At 54.7% G+C, this 17,355-nt stretch overlaps 1 protein-coding gene across 4 annotated transcripts in view; it reads right to left on the reverse strand.

Annotated features, from left to right (window-relative positions):
• The window catches only part of LOC116954570 (TSC22 domain family protein 3-like), a 48,449-nt gene that overhangs the window by 6,467 nt on the left and 24,627 nt on the right, over positions 1 to 17,355 (reverse strand). The window contains exons 1-3 of one of the 4 annotated variants that reach the window (XM_076052364.1): positions 13,003 to 14,258; positions 12,939 to 12,966; positions 615 to 666 (exon numbers count right to left, since the gene is read on the reverse strand). In XM_076052364.1, coding sequence (XP_075908479.1) covers positions 615 to 666; positions 12,939 to 12,966; positions 13,003 to 13,795 — 873 coding nt within the window. In that variant the 5' untranslated portion in view covers positions 13,796 to 14,258. Of the gene's footprint in view, positions 1 to 614; positions 667 to 1,513; positions 2,058 to 12,938; positions 14,259 to 17,355 lie in introns of those variants that run through there. The other 3 variants (XM_032975199.2, XM_076052365.1, XM_032975198.2) reach the window with 3 other exon arrangements.

Genomic DNA, 17,355 nt, shown 5'->3' on the forward strand with positions numbered 1-17,355 from the left:
GCGTGTTTAAACGTCGCCACTGTGGAGAGACAAAGGCGGCCAGATGGGTGGTGCTGGCCACCCACCCCCTAGTTCCGGCCTTCTCACTAACAGCACTTGCCCCAACAGTCTGTTACAGGCTACACGGGAGATCTTCGTATTTGCCTCTGGCTATGCATTTACCTGAGTGACCCCGCGTGTATGTTCGTCCGTGTGCTTGTATCTGCATGTGCATGTATTTTTGTCTATTGTGTACATGCTTGTACATTAAATCGCTTTCTGTGTGCATGCCCGTGTGTGTGTCTGTCTGCCTCTGTACGTATGCTGAACTTCTTTCGCACCGTACGTAGCCAACCGTGCTAATCGCAGGTGTGTCACTGCCTGCGTATACGTACGGCCTGCGTGTGTGTGTGCGTGTGACTGTTAAGGTAAATGCTCGTGCGTGTGTGTGCCTGTGTGAATCTGCCTGTAATATCTGTCCACTGATGCAAAATCTCATGAGCAGTATGGGAGAAAAAACCCTCAAATATTCACAACTTCTGACACCCCCCCCCCCCCCCCACCATTCTCAAACTGCACTCTCCGAATATTTAACCCTAGGCCCCCCCCCCCCCAATAATAAAGTAGAGACTCACCATGGCTTGCTCAATCTTGTTGTCAATTGCTACCACGCTTGCTCCGGACGCACTGTGAACAAAAAAACACAAAAACACAAGGCAACCCAGAGTTAGTCAATACTCACGGGGGGTTCAACTAAGAGACTTTGGGGGGGGGGATGACCTCCCCCTTAGGACCCCCGTGATCACCACAGCTCGTGTGGACGTGACAGCGGCTTCCAACATCTCCAAACAAGAACACCAAGGAACTGAAAGCCACACACCGCTGGCGAGAGTTGGTAGGTAGCTACGGGAAGAGTGGAGGAGGATTGGCTGCCGACTTTCTATCTCTGGGAAGACGACGACGACAGAATGAGACACCATCACATCAACAAGAGGGCGGATGGACAACCACGCGACTACACAAGGTGACCGAGAAGGAATGGGAATACAAAATCCATAAGATTTTGGGGGGGTTTAGATCGCGTCAATATATAGGAGTGTCGTTGAACCCTCCACCACCCGAATAGAGCCAACTTGTAAGGGTTGTCACGCAAACAGAATGTGGCCAATTCGTTACTGGTACTGTGTTGGAGAGCCAAGCCACAACATTTGCAATCCTAGTACGACGTTTCGCCGGTAATTACAACTAGCTTCAACAGGCAACCGCCAGATTTTGAGTATTGGCGGGTTTAACGACACTTTTATTATAATTACGCGATCTAACCCAAAAAAAACAACAACCCCCACCTCTATTATGGACGACATCGGCCGCGAAAACCCACGCGAATAATACAACCGAGTACGTGGACGACCTGCTTAGGCCCCCTGCAGTGAGAAGGTTCAGGCCGTGACACGAACATCTGCCAAGGGGATCGTGCGAGGAGGGGAGGGGGAGAGAGTTGTTGGGATACGTTCCAGAGAAATGTTGTTGTTACCTGTGGCTGAGACGCACGGACACACAATCCGTCCCCAGCAGGGACACGAAGAAGGCCACGGACACATTGTGAAGCTCAAAGGCTCCCAGGCTGCTCGCGGTGGCACGGGTGCATTCTTCAGACACCTTCATTCTTCACTAGCCCCTCTTCACTAGCCCCTCTTCTTTGACGAGCCAACGGAGACCCACTCAAATCCGCCGACCAGCTGGCTACCTCTTCGCTGAGAGCAATGGGATTTTGTTTGGTTTTTTTCGCTCACAGAGAGCGACTATTCGTTGTAACTGAGCGCGCAGGCAGCTACACGACACGGCAGCAGCTACCGGCGACTTTGGAAAGCAATGAATAGAGAGAGAGAGAGGGACGAGTGAAGCCTGGTTTGTACTCAGGAGATATTCACCAACGGAGAGAAACGAGAGAGTTTATGAAAGCCACGGGGAGAGAGAGAAAGCTCACTTCGGTCTGTACCCTTCGAGAGTTCTAATGCAAATGCGGTGGAACCCCTTGGCCGACTAAGCGTGACTGCAACGGGGGAGGTGGGGGAGGTGGTGGGGGGTGTACACGGTGGGTGGGTGGGTGGAGGGAGAGAAGAGAGAGGAGTCTCATCTGGTTCATTCCAGCCTGGGCTGGCTGGACTCCAGTGACGTCAGCAACCTCTCCGTCTCCTCCTCGTTCCCTGATTCCCCCCCACCGCCCTCCAACCCCCCCGCCCTCCAACCCCCGTGCCCTCCAACCCCCCCGCCCTCCAACCCCCCCCCGCCCTCCAACCCCCCCCCGCCCTCCAACCCCCCCCCGCCCTCCTCCCCCCACCGCCCCCCCCGCCCTCCTCCCCCTTGCCCCCCCACCCCCCCCGCCCTCCCACCCCCCCCCGCCCTCCACCCCCCCCCGCCCTCCACCCCCCCCCGCCCTCCACAGCCACTCGCCCTCTCTCTCCGTCAACAACATCATCATCATCACGAAGCAACACATTCGTCACTTCCACACATGGAAGAAGATGATGATGATGATGTGCCATATAGCGACGTTTCAGGGCAATGCCCCCCCCCCCGTCCCCGCTTAATAGCGAGCAAAATAAAAACCTTCGACGCATTGGTCAACAACAACAATGCATCTGTAAAGGGAAACTATATAATGGGCAATGTCTCTTCTTAGTAGCAGAGAGATGTGGCGTGCCAGACAGACAGAGTGGATAACGGTTGGAACATTGCACCATACCCACCACGAGATTCGTCGTGCTATGTGCATGGGTTTGTTCCTGAACGTCAACTGACGGGTAAACTGTTTTACGGTGTCTGTCTCACCATACGCCAGTTGGAAGTATTTTTGTGTCAGCATCTGGAAACATTCTTCAACTCTTCTTAATTGCTGTCAGGGTCCCGTCGTGGTGTGTAATACTGTGGTATATCAATGCAGGCCTCCACCTATCCCACTCAAGCAATCTCTCTTTATGCCCCGAGTCGTGTATCTCCGCGAAGGCCCCATTGCCCGAAACGTCGCCTATTAACAACGCTCGTTGCAGCCACTGCCAACGCCGAGTGGGCATGGCAACAACAACAACAACCATAACAACAGCCACAACAATCCCTCCTCCTCTGCGTTTTTACTCTGCGACTGAAAGAAAAACACGTGCACATGACGGAATCCGCCAGTAAGGGGAGACAGAGAGGCGCCTCCTGCGCTTGCTTCGGCAGATGATAACATGATGCAAAACAAATGTGGGAAATGAACAAAATACATAAATAGACTCTCCAGCAGTGCGCGACTGTGGTCATCCAGAAAAAGACCGTGGTACGACGTGGAACCGCGCAGACAAGTAGAAAACGCCACGGCGATGATGTACGACTCCGCTCGCTCCGAAAGTTGTTGTCTGGCTTGACCACGTGAGTGTGAGATTGTAGCTGTTGCTCTGCATCTTCATCAGCAGCAGCCGTACGACAAGAAGGAAGGAGCAGAGAATTGGGGAAGCTGTGCAGTGGCGTTCATCCCATGCACGAACGGCACCATCTTCACAAGTCGAACATTAACGACACAAAGCCAAACTGTGGCGCACACAGTGACCCCCACAGAGACACACGGAGATGCAGAGATACTCATAGAGACAACGCGAAAACACAGAGATACCGAGTGACACATTAAAGACAAGCCACGATAGTGCCACCAATATGGCCATGCAGCCGGAACTGTGGCCCACACAGTGGACCCACAGAGACACACGGAGATACGTAGAGACCACCCACAGAGATGCGTAGAGACGAACGGAGATGCAGAGACATTCGCGGAGATAACGCGGACTCGCAGAGACACCGAGAGACACACATTAAAGATTGTGGCCATGCAACACAAACTCATGCACTGAGGAACTGCGAAGCTTCACGAACTCTCTCTGCTGAAGCCCTCTCGTATTTGCCAGCAGCAGCTCGCCAACAGCACTTGCCCCAACAGTCTCTTAAGGCTATACGGGGGAACTCTGTCATATATATTTTAAAAAAGCATACTGTATTTATATAATGGGTGACGTTTCTGACAATGACCCTTCTTCACAGCACATTGAGGCGAGGCGGGGGAGTAGAGTGACCAGAGTGAGACTGACGAGACTAAATTAAGTTGGTGCTTGGCTGTTTATGAAGTTTATGAATATAAAAATAAGGATTTACTGAGCTCAACGATTAGTTGAGCTGATAATATTGGGTTGGGGAGCTGGGCACCCCACCCCCCACCACCCCAACATTTACTAATAAGAGTGCTGGACTAAATGTGTGACGGTTTTAAATCACCAAACTAAGACTATGTGAAATCCACACATGAATACTTCACCGTCTGTCGTCGACCCGACAGAGACTGTGACAACAAGTAAAACCCCCCATTTAAATTCTGACCCGATGAACACTGGGAGCAACCCATCACGAGCATCATCAGCCATCATCTCTCCCATCACCCCCTTCCCACTTCTACTCACGCCACGACCAGGCGCGGTCCACACAACAAACACAACACATCATCACACGGACGCAACCGGCCACTGGTGAGACCGAACAGCCCAGAAGACAACTGGACACGGGCAGAGACGCGTTCTAGACAAACACAGACACGGGGCCAGACACCGACTGACACGGCCAGTCCATCAACGTCGTCAAAACAAGAGGCAGTCAGAGACGCAGCCGAGACACGGGGCCAGACAGCGAGACGCACGCGCGGACGCATCCGGTAGCACCTGGTGCTCAGGTCGTAGTACATCTTTCGGAAGAGCGTCCGACGGAACACCGCTTTGTCTCTCTGCGCCCTGGTGACCTCCATCGCGCGAGCTTCGTCCTCGACTCGCGGCGCCTGCGGTGGCAGGGAGGGTGTGGATGGGTCTCCGGTAGAGCGCTCGATGCTCGGTGTCTTTGCGAAAGACTCGATATCTCCTCGCTCCATCAACGATGGAAAGACTTTCCAAATTCTGGAGTGAGTCGCGGAGAGGTCCCCTTGCACAACCGCCACGACCCCCCCCCCACTCCTCCTGCCCCCCCCCCAACCCCAACACTGCAGAGGTCTGGTAACATAGACGCGAACGATTTAAAAAGGTATAGGTGCAGCCCTGCAATTGCTGGAATCGCGCCGCTGCTGCCCGAAGGACTCCGTTAGGAGGGTGCTCTAGAGCAGCGGTCCCCAACCTTTTTGGCACCAGGGACCGGTTTCATGGAAGACAATTTTTTCACGGACCGTGGGGGTGGGGGTTCATCATTGGGTCTTTAAAAGAAGCTCTCCATCGACGTTTGTTTGTTACTCATTGTGGCTACTAGGGGTTAGAGGTTGTGGGCTTTACACCAACACCACGTGACTGAGACAAGCGCGCAGTGCGGGAAAGAGGCACGGACGGAAGTGGTAAATAATAAAATAATGGGGCGGGGGGCCACGCGCGGACTCACCGCTCTCACCTCCTGCTGCTGCTGCTGTGCGGACCGGTTCATAACAGGCCACGGACCGGTTGGCAACAGGCCACGGACCGGTTCCTAACAGGCCACGGACCGGTTGGCAACAGGCCACAGACCGGTTCCTAACAGGCCATGGACCGGTCCGCGGCCCGGGGGTTGGGGTCCGCTGCTCTAGAGGGCTCCGTCTGACTCGACATTTTTTTTTTGCCTAACTCCATCCACGCGCTGGCCACACATTTATTTCTCTAAGAGAATGGAGGTGACCCCCACACTTTACACCACCGCACGCGACCCGTCGATCGACGTTCCGTGCCGAACCCCATTATTCACCGCTGTGTGGACAGAGGGTGGGGTGTGGGGGTCGTGGTGGGAGGAGGGCGATTTCAGAAACTCGCAGCCACTGTTTGCCGCCGTCTTATCCCGCACGGTTGGCTACGTACGGCGCGAAAGAAGTTCAACGTACATGCACGCAACTGCCGCGCCGGGAGATAGAATCTCATGGTGCGACCTCTGGACTGGCAAGAGTTAGAGACCAACATTGGAATTTGCTGCATGGCATTGCCCTCTGTTGCCCACATCGTCATCATCATCGGCTATTGTCTATCCAACTGCTGGATCTTATCTTAAAGGAATCTATATTCGGCGCCTTAGCCAAGGCGCTTTGTACGGAGAATTAAGAACGGTACGACAACGCGTGAGGTGAATGTGATGGTGATGAGGTGAATGTGATGATGGAGATGAGGTGAATGTGATGGTGGAGATGAGGTGAATGTGATGGTGATGAGGTGAATGTGATGGTGATGAGATGAATGTGATGGTGGAGATGAGATGAATGTGATGGTGGAGATGAGGTGAATGTGATGGTGATGAGATGAATGTGATGGTGGAGATGAGGTGAATGTGATGGTGGAGATGAGGTGAAAGTGATGGTGATGAGGTGAATGTGATGGTGGAGATGAGGTGAATGTGATGGTGGAGATGAGGTGAATGTGATGGTGGAGATGAGGTGAATGTGATGGTGGAGATGAGGTGAATGTGATGGTGATGAGGTAAATGTGATGGTGGAGATGAGGTGAATGTGATGGTGATGAGGTGAATGTGATGGTGGAGATGAGGTGAATGTGATGGTGATGAGGTGAATGTGATGGTGGTGATTAGGTGCATGTGATGGTGGAGAGGAGGTGAATGTGATGGTGGAGGTGAGGTGAATGTGATAGTGGAGGTGAGGTGAATGAAATAGACGAGGATGCGACGTGGGAGGGGGGGGGGCGAGTCTGTGACGCGTAACTTCGCTGAAAGCGAAATCGATGACAGTAAAAATGACGAGGATGGAAGAATGAGATGAACGGCGGTTAATGAGCGATAGCCGTGGGACCAGATCAATGCCTCTCCACTCCGCCGCCATATCTCGAGCTCCCTGTGATAGGTTAAACATCCACCTGGCGTCCGCATGGAAGCAAATCTGTGGTTGCCACCTCTTTCTCTCTCTACCTCACTGTAGCTGCTGTCGCCTCTCCTCAGCGACGACGCGTCCCGTCGCCAAACCCAACAACCCTCACCCCCGTGTCGAACCCAGCTGCGTGGTGCCAACCTGGCCCACAACAAACACTCACCCTTCGTGTCGAACCCAGCTGCGTGATGCCAACCTGGCCCACACCTAACCCTCACCCCAGTGTCGAACCCAAATCCTGGCTCACCCCCCCCCCGCCCCGACTCTGACCCAGCTTTGAACTGTTGACCCCTGACCTGTGTGGCTGTCGGCCGCGCGTGCCAGCGTCCTGCTTGGTACGGGCCCTGGCGCGTGCGTGCCAGGTACACTCAGGGCGGGGTGGGGGGGTGGTGATGCGGTGATTTGGCACCGCGCCCCGGACGCCACAACGCGAACGTCTCGGCGAGCGAGAAGCATCCGGAGCGCTCCCAACAGCTCCCCCACCCCCAAGTTACATTCACCAACCCGCACTGAGCAGCGTGGGGTGAAGTATGGTCAAACAGGCCATACCACCCACCACGACCACATGACTGACGCGGCATGGGGAGGCACGGTTTGGTTCACGATGAGTGCCTGAGCCAGGCTGGAGCAGAGTCTGGGTTCTATCCAGGATTGGGGTGAAGGTTTGAGCCGGGAATTTGTGTTTAAGCCAGAATGAGGGTTTGGGCTAAAGCCGTGGGTTTGAGCCAGGATTTTGGTTTCAGCCGGATGCAGGGCATGAGCCACGCCGCGGTGAGGATTTCAGCCAGACTGGAATAGCGTCAAGGTTTGATCCCTGGTCGGGGCTATCGCTGAGTAACTTCTACTACCTCCCCCCCCCCCCCGTGTGCAGGAGATAAATTTATCCCTGGAACTGAGAGATGGCGTCTCACTGGAGAGCGTCCGACCCCGCGCACGCGTTACATTCTCCCCCACTGCTCCGTCCGCGGTCCAAGCACAGCCCGTCCCGCCAACCACCCCCAACGGGACCAGCGGCTAGGAGCTATGGCAAGTGTCTATGGTTAGACATAGGGTTAGTGCTAGCAGCTAGGATGAGAGTCATGGCTAGTGGCTAGGAGCTATGGCAAGTGTCTATGGCTAGACATAGGGTTAGTGCTAGCAGCTAGGATGAGAATCATGGCTAGCAGCTAGGAGCTATGGCAAGTGTCTACGGTTAGACATAGGGTTAGTGCTAGCAGCTAGGATGAGAATCATGGCTAGCGGCTAGGAGCTATGGCAAGTGGCTATGGTTAGACATAGGGTTAGTGCTAGCAGCTAGGATGAGAATCATGGCTAGTGGCTAGGAGCTATGGCAAGTGGCTAATGGCTAGACATAGGGTTAGTGCTAGCAGCTAGGATGAGAATCATGGCTAGTGGCTAAGAGCTATGGCAAGTGTCTATGGTTAGACATAGGGTTAGTGCTAGCAGCTAGGATGAGAGTTATGGCTAGCGGCTAGGAGCTATGGCAAGTGTCTATGGTTAGACATAGGGTTAGTGCTAGCAGCTAGGATGAGAGTTATGGCTAGCGGTTAGGAGCTATGGCAAGTGGATATGGCTAGACATAGGGTTAGTGCTAGCAGCTAGGATGAGAGTTATGGCTAGCGGCTAGGAGCTATGGCAAGTGTCTATGGTTAGACATAGGGTTAGTGCTAGCAGCTAGGATGAGAGTTATGGCTAGCGGTTAGGAGCTATGGCAAGTTGCTATGGTTAGACATAGGGTTAGTGCTAGCAGCTAGGATGAGAGTTATGGCTAGCGGCTAGGAGCTATGGCAAGTGGATATGGCTAGACATAGGGTTAGTGCTAGCAGCTAGGATGAGAGTTATGGCTAGCAGCTAGGAGCAATGGCAAGTGACTATGGTTAGACATAGGGTTAGTGCTAGCAGCTAGGATGAGAGTTATGGCTAGCAGCTAAGAGATATGACAAGTGGCTATGGTTAGACATAGGGTTAGTGCTAGCAGCTAAGATGAGAATCATGGCTAGCGGTTAGGAGCTATGGCAAGTGACTATGGCTAGACATAGGGTTAGTGCTAGCAGCTAGGATGAGAGTTATGACTAACAGCTAAGAGCTAGCGGCTAGACTTCGGGTTCGTGCTAGTGGCTAGGATGAGAGTTATGGCTAGCAGATACGAACTAGTGCCGATGGCTAAACTGAAAGTTAGTGCTCGTGGCTATGATGTGAGCTGTGGCTCTGCGCTAGAGCCAGTGGCTAAAGGGCTGAGCTAAGAATCATGGCTGGGACTCATGGCTAGAGGTTACAGCTCAGGGTTAGGAATTGGGCTCCTGCTATGAGGCGAAAAATGGAACAGCTGGCCAGCAGAGACCAGGATGTCGAGAGATGAGTAGGGGTGAGGAGTGGTGGGGCGTGGTGGGGTGCGGTGTGGTGAGGTGGCCTGTGAGGCGTGTTGGGGTGTGGTGAGGCGTGGTGGGGTGTGGTGGGGTGTGGTGAGGTGGCCTGTGAGGCGTGTTGGGGTGTGGTGAGGCGTGGTGGGGTGTGGTGAGGGTCGAGGTGTGGTGAGGGTCGTGCTGCGTGAGCTCCGTCTGTGGTGGTGGCGGCGGTCGCTTATGTAACTGTGGCAGGAGGAAATCGTGCCACGGCCGACACGCCCCGACTGCGCGGAATGAGAGAGATGCGTGAGTAAGGTGTGTGTGTGTGTGCTGTGTGTGTGGTGTGTGAGGTGTGTGTGAGGTGTGTGTGGTGTGTGTGTGCTGTGTGTGTGGTGTGTGAGGTGTGTGTGAGGTGTATGTGTGGTGTGTGTATGTGTGGTGTGTGTGTGTGGTGTGTGTGTGTGGTGTGTGTGTGTGTGGTGTGTGTGTGTGGTGTGTGTGGTGTGTGTGAGGTTGTGTGAGGTGTGTGTGTGTGAGGTGTGTGTGAGGTGTGTGTGTGAGGTGTGTGTGAGCTGTGTGTGTGTATGGTGTGTGTGTATGGTGTGTGTGAGGTGTGTGTGTGTGGTGTGTGTGTGTGGTGTGTGTGTGTGTGGTGTGTGAGGTGTGTGTGAGGTGTGTGTGGTGTGTGTGTGTGGTGTGTGAGGTGTGTGTGGTGTGTGAGGTGTGTGTGAGGTGTGTGTGTGAGGTGTGTGTGAGGTGTGTGTATGTGAGGTGTGTGTGTGTGTGGTGTGTGTGTGTGGTGTATATGAGGTGTGTGTGAGGTGTGTGTGAGGTGTGTGTGTGTGGTGTGTGTGCGAGGTGTGTGTGAGGTGTGTGTGTGTGGTGTGTGTGTGGTGTGTGTGTGTGGTGTGTGAGGTGTGTGTGTGTGTGAGGTGTGTGTGAGGTGTGTGTGTGAGGTGTGTGTGAGGTGTGTGTGTGTATGGTGTGTGTGTGTGAGGTGTGTGTGTATGGTGTGTGTGTGGTGTGGTGTGTATGGTGTGTGTGTGTGGTGTGTGTGTGTGAGGTGTGTGTGTGAGGTGTGTGTGTGTGAGGTGTGTGAGGTGTGTGTGTGGTGTGTGTGTGTTTGTGAGGTGTGTGTATGGTGTGTGTGGTGTGTGTGTATGGTGTGTGTGGTGTGTGTGTGAGGTGTGTGTGTGTGAGGTGTGTGTGTGAGGTGTCTGTGTGTGCGTGCTCTAGATCTGTGATGTTTGTGATGTGTGTGTGTGTGATAAGTGTTATGATGATGTATATGCTGTGTGACGTGCACTAGTTGTGTGTTTTATTGTGTCTCTGTGTTGTGCGTGCACTAGCTGTGTGTTTGATTGTGTCTCTGTGTTGTGTGTGCACTAGTTGTGTGTTTATTGTGTCTCTGTGTTGTGTGTGCGTGCACTAGCTGTGTGTTTTATTGTGTCTCTGTGTTGTGTGTGCACTAGTGTGTTTTATTGTGTCTCTGTGTTGTGCGTGCACTAGCTGTGTGTTTTATTGTGTCTCTGTGTTGTGCGTGCACTAGCTGTGTTTTTATTGTGTCTCTGTGTTGTGTGTGCACTAGTTGTGTGTTTATTGTGTTTCTGTGTTGTGCGTGCACTAGTTGTGTGTTTTATTGTGTCTCTGTGTTGTGCGTGCACTAGCTGTGTGTTTTTATTGTCTCTGTGTTGTGTGTGCGTGCACTAGCTGTGTGTTTTACTGTGTCTCTGTGTTGTGCGTGCACTAGTTGTGTGTTTTATTGTGTCTCTGTGTTGTGCGTGCACTAGCTGTGTGTTTTATTGTGTTTCTGTGTTGTGTGTGCGTGCACTAGCTGTGTGTTTTATTGTGTCTCTGTGTTACGTGTTGTGCGTGCACTAGCTGTGTGTTTTTATTGTGTCTCTGTGTTGTGTGTGCGTGCACTAGCTGTGTGTTTTTATTGTGGCTCTGTGTTGTGTGTGCGTGTCCTGAAGATGCGTGCACAGCAGTGTCCCCGCGGACGAACCCCCACATTATATAACGTGGGGCGGCTGCGATGCCAAAATAATCGGAGGAATCTGCCAAGTTCACGTCTGCGTCTGAGTTGCTTGTCACGCGAGCTCGAGTCTGTGGCTTGGCACGCGCGAGGTGTGAGTCTCTGTGTGGGGGGGGGGGCGATCAGCTGTTGTGTGTCAGGGATATGTGCATGTGTCTGTCTGTGAGATGGTGGTAACCGTGTTTGTGTGTGTGTGTTTTTGTGGGAATGTGAGAATGTGATTGTGTGTCTCTGTGGAGGAGGCTCGTGATGGACGCTGCTACTGGGCAGTTGGAGTACCTGATGCGATGTGTAAAAACATCGCCACTAGGGAGACAAAGGCGGCCGAGCGTGGTGCTGGCCAACCACCCCCTCGTGTGCCGTTCCAGCCTTCATAGGTGCTCGCTAACAGCACTTGCCCCTATAGTCTGTTAAGTCTAAATGGGGGATCTTTGTCTTTGTGTATGTATGCGTGTGTGTGTGTATAGTGTGTGATGTACAATGTATGTGCTTGTGTGCTTACATGGATGTGTGCAATGCGCATCTGGTGTGCTGTGCACGTGTCGTGATAGTCGTGTGTATGTGTGTGCTGTGTGATAGTCGTGTGTGCTGTGTGTGCACTGATGATACGCGTGACGTGTCTGGGTAGCTGTCCTATCTCATTTGGCGTGCGTCCAGATTGGACCAATTCAACAGTGGATGTATGTTGAACTTCTTTCCCACCGTACGTACACAACCGTGAATGAATGAAAAAGTGACAAGAGAAGGACGCGGTTGGAACAGTGGCCTGTCCTGGATGTCGCACCCCCAAACAATACACATACCTCACTCACAAAGACAAAGATCCCCCGTATAGCCTTAACAGACGTTTGGGTCAAGTGCTGTAAGTCTCCCTAGTGGGAGACAAAGGGTGATTTAATTTAAGTCAATCTAGGGGAGGCCCAGGACCGGTTCAAATTCGCCACTCTTATTTTATCGTTATCGGGAATCGAACTCGGGTGATCGGGTTCGTAACAAAGTGCGCTAACCACTGTGCCACCGCTCCCCACATATACACTTGTATGGATGCTGAACTTCTTTCGCACCGTACGTAGTCAACCGTGCTAATCGGAGGTGTAGTACACACACACACAGTACACACACGGTGCACGCACACGCGGTACACACACACGCGGTACACACGGATACACACACGTGGTACACACACACACACACGTGGTACACACACACGGTACACACGGATACACACACGTGGTACCCACAACTTCCCGTGCGTCACGGCTCCCTGGCGCGTTTCAGCAATCATCAGGCGCGTGCGGCGCACAGCCACCTCCGTCCGCCGAGTCGCAGTTCAACCGAGAATAATATTGACAAACGCCACGTTAGGTTCTTATTTATTTAGTGTGTTTGGTTGCTGCCCGGGACTCTGAAGACGTCCGTCAAACACGCCAGGCTGAGTTGGACACCGCGACCCGGGCCGACCACCGCCAAGGGTAACGGGAGGTCACGGCAGGGCAGGCGGCACCACTCGAGGGCTGCAGGGATGGGGGGGGGGCTGCACCACCACCCAACATCACCCCCCCCCCCACGCTCCAAATAACCCTCCCTAAGTAACCCCCCTCCAACTCCCCCCCCCTCCAATTCCAAGTCCCCCCGCCCCCCCCCCAACAATGCAAGAGGGCGACAGCCCCCCCGCGCTACTCACTTGTGGAAGAGCAGCAGCATGGACAGCATGGTCCTGTCCATGGTCCTGTCCATGGTCCTGTCCGTGGTCCTGTCCATGGTCCTGTCCACCGCATTCGCGTTGCCCGCGGGGGGGCTCTTGCGAGGCGAGGCGGACGCGCGTGGAGACCCCGGGGGCGATGGGACGACGATGAGGCCGGGGCCGCCGGGGCCGCCTGGGCCGCCGGGGCCGCCTGGGCCGCCTGGGCCGCCGGGGCCGGGTGCGGCTCCCGGTCGCGCTCTGGACACCCAGACGGGGCCCGCGACGCGCTCCTCCCGCGGCGTCTTGGGAGGACTCCAGCCGCTCGGCGGCCAATCGGGAGGCGTCGCGGGCTGCAGCGAGCGGCGAGACGGGCACGCCTCGGGCGAGAACGGGGACCACAGCATCGGCTCGGGGGACGGCGAGGGGGTCGGCGAGGGGACCGCGTGGTCCCCGTCGACGGGTTCGGGGCAGACTCCCACCGCGGGCGATCGCCTCCGAGTCCCCTCGGCCGCAGTGGCCCTGTTGCTGTTGTTGATGATGGAGTTGATGAGGACATTTTCGGATCGGAACCGGAGCGCGGTGGGTGCCCCGACGGCGTTGCTTCTCCACTGCTGGTCGGTGTTGGCGTTGCCGTTATCGTCTTCCTTGCTGCTGTCGCCGCTGCTGCTGCCGCTGCTGTTGTTGTTACGCAGCCGTCGCGAGGAGAGGGAAGTCTCCAGCGACCTCAGAGACATCTCTCCGCTCCTTCGTGGTGCTTCTCCCCAGAGCGAAATTCTCCTGCTGCTGCTGTTGTTGTTGATGATGCGGCCGATGTTGTTGTTGTTGTTGACAATGATCAAAGGGAATCTGTGGGTCATGCTGTCTTGTCTGTGGCAACCTGCCGGCGGAGGATGTGATCTCACGGTGATGATCTCCAGATCTCACGCTGATGATCTCAAGATCTCACGTTGATGATCTCAAGATCTCACGCTGATGATCTCAGGACTCCACAGCAACAAAATCGGAAGCCGTCTCGCCGAAAAGCTGCTCCACTTAAAAAAAACGCTGCAGCTCTCGATGAGCGAATGAATGAACTCCAAAAGCCTCTGAAAATCGTGGCTCTCACGCCGGGCTGCGGCCGCGAGAGTGCGAGGCGGGGATTCGAGTGCCTCGGATATAGAGGCGATCAGCTCCCGGCGGCTCGGCCAATGAGCGCCGAGCGGAGCTGAGCATCGGCAAGGAGGAGCCACGCGCTTCTGCTGCTGTACTGCTGCTACTGTTGTTGTTGCTATAGCTGCCGCTGCTGATGATGATGCTCCTGGGGGAGGTGCTAGCAGCCACAACAACACCGCCTCCTTCCCTCACCCCATAAATCATCCCTTCTCCTCGTCTCCTGCTCTCCCTTCACTTCATCCCTTCAACTCTCCCTCCTCCATCCCTCCCTCGCTCCCATCTCTCCCTCCATCCCTCCCTCGCTCCCATCCCTCCCTCCCATTGCTCCCTCCAACATTTATTAAAAGTGAGTTTAACATTGACTGTCCAACCCCCCCCCCCCCGCGTCCATTGCTCGTATCCGTCGAATCTCTCCATCACTCCAACTCATACATCCTTCTATGATTTAACTTCCCACTGCTCCCTCCCTCTCTCCCCCGTCTCCTCCCTTTCTCACTCCACCCAGTGCCACCCTCGCCTCTCGTGTGATGTTCAACAACAACAACAAGTCTCCCCCCCCCCCCGCCACAGGGAAAGAAGTGGCGAGGAACGTCGCGTGAAATTGCTGTGGGGAGACATCGCGGGCTCCCCATGTCGCCCCCCCCCCCGTGACTCCCAGTGTCTCTCTCGATGTCCCCCCCACCCAGTGACGGATTATCCCAGCAGCAAAAGTCGCTACAAATGCAGCTACGGGCCCCGCACTTTCAAGGCCCCCAACGCTAGACGCTTTCAAGCTATCAATTCCGGCTCAGTGATTCTGCACTTGCTCTATTACTATAGTACTATACTGCCCTTCAACTTTTACAAACGACCGGGTATTTAAGTTTATCGATTTGTCGTATTATCTGTCTGTAGAGCAAATAAATAAAAACTACAACTATTTCACTGTGCAAGTTAAACATTTGTGTTTTAATGTTTACGGGTTTTTTTTAATGTAGGGCCCCTTTATAACAACATGCTGCAGGCCCCGCACTAGCTTCATCCGGCACTGCCCCCCCCCCCCTCACGCGGGGCGACTGGCATCGCAAATCAGGGCAGACTTGTCTGCCTGATGAGGCAGCCCGACAGACAGACCGGCTGACGGACAGACGCAACTCCTGACTGACTGCCCGACAGCACAACAAACACAATGACAAAAACGCCCCGTGTAGCCTTAACGGGCTGTTGGGGTAAGTGCTGTTAGCGAGCACCTATGAAGGCCGACGCGGCACACACAGCCTGATAGACACACATCCTGACAAACAGCCTCACAGACAAACACACAGCCTGACAGCCTCACAGACACAGCCTCACAGACAAACACACAGCCTCACAGACACACAGCCTCACAGACAGACACACAGACACACACAGACAGACACGCGGGTACTGGCAGGTCTCCCACAGGAGGAAACTTGTCACCCCAGAGTCCCGGAACGCGCAGTGAGTACCCCAGTGGCTGCGGTCGTGGGAGTGCCACGTGTGTGGTTTGGGTGAGGAGGGAGAGAGGGAGAGAGGCCTCGATGTGCTGTTGTATCGGGTGGTGTGTTGAGTGTGAGGTTTGCCTACGTACGGTGCGAAAGAAGTTCAACAGACAAACACAGCCTGACAGACAAACACACAGCCTCACAGACAAGACAAAGATCCCCCATATAGCCTTAACAGGCTGTAGGGGCAAGTGCTGTTAGCGAGTACCTATGACGGCCGGAACGGTACACGAGAGGGTGGGTGGCCAGCACCACGCCCGACCGCCTTTGTCTCCCTAGTGGCAATGTTTACACACCACACCAGGTACTCATTTGAGGCTGAGTCGACCTAGGGGAGGCCCGGGACCGGTTCAGATAATCGTCACTGGTGTTGGCCGTGAGCGGGAATCGAACCCGGGTCGCCAGGTTCATAGCGCAGCGCGCTAACCGCTACACTATCGCTCCCCTCACAGACAAACACAGCCTGACAGACAAACACACAGCCTCACAGACAAACACAGCCTGACAGACAAACACACAGCCTCACAGACAAATACACAGCCTCAAAGACAAACACAGCCTGACAGACAAACACACAGCCTCACAGACAAACACAGTCTCACAGACAAACATAGCCTCAAAGACAAACACACAGCCTCACAGACAAACACAGCCTCACAGACAAACACACAGCCTCACAGACAAACAGCCTCACAGACAAACACACAGCCTGACAGACACGTGTGTGTGTGTGTGTGTGCATGTGGGGTGTATGTATTCGGTACGTATGTATCAATTGTGTAAGTGCGTGCAGCGTGTTCAACCAGGCTGGATTTAGCGAGGATCTCACAGAAGCATCGCCAACTCAACGATGAGACGCGTTCCCATCAGTGGCACGCTCCGGCATGCATGCGAGGAGGCTGCGTTGGCCGGGCCATGCAGCCCGCATGCCCAGCCATCGCATTGCCGCACAAGCAAATTCTGTTCGGCCGGATAGGAGGGGTCTACACGGGCGCGGCACGGGCCAGAGAACATTAGGGGCTGATGCAGGTGAAGGAGGACGTGGAGCTGAGTGGACTTTCACGATGACCGGTACCAGCGGTGTCAAGATCGGCCTCTGTGGAGGAGGCTCGTGAAGGACGCTGCTGCTGAGCAGTTTGGAGGCAGTCGCCCTCCAACAACAACGGAGGGCGGAGGAGCGACGCTCACAACAACGAGTGGAGCACCGGGCGGCTACAACGCGGAGAGTTGGCACACTAGGGGGCACAATTGGTGCATCTGCCAGTCATCTCAGTCAGTCAACCCATGGCACCCGGGTCTGTTCCGTGACCTCCTGCCAGCATTGAACCTTCGACGCTTCACGTGGCCACAAGGTGCACCTAGCCTGGCACGAGCTACGAACCCGACCACCCGAGTTCGGCCACCAACACCAGTGACGATTATATATTAACCGGTCCTGTTTGCCTCCTCTAGGTCGACTCAGCCTCAAATGACCGCCTGGTTGCGCTGTGTAAGTGAACGAAGCCCCTCGCGTGCACGCGCGCCGGGTTTGGCAGGGTGCTGCGCGCTAACGGCACTTGCCCCGACAGTCCGTCGGAGGCTACGCGGGGGATCTTTGTCTTTGTCGGGCGTGATCCCTGCGTGTGCGTTCGCCAGAGAGGCGTGGGCTTTGCGTGCTTCGGTGAGCTTGCGTGGACCGATTTAGTTTAGTGCTGGGTGTGCATTTGGAATTGCGTGTGTGTGTTGGTATGTGTTTGTGTATTTTTGACGCTGTTGCGCGC

This window comes from Petromyzon marinus, chromosome 55, assembly GCF_048934315.1.
Source record: "Petromyzon marinus isolate PM22_M1 ecotype Great Lakes invasive population chromosome 55, UKy_Petmar_22M1.pri1.0, whole genome shotgun sequence".
In the NCBI taxonomy this organism is placed as follows: domain Eukaryota; kingdom Metazoa; phylum Chordata; class Hyperoartia; order Petromyzontiformes; family Petromyzontidae; genus Petromyzon; species Petromyzon marinus.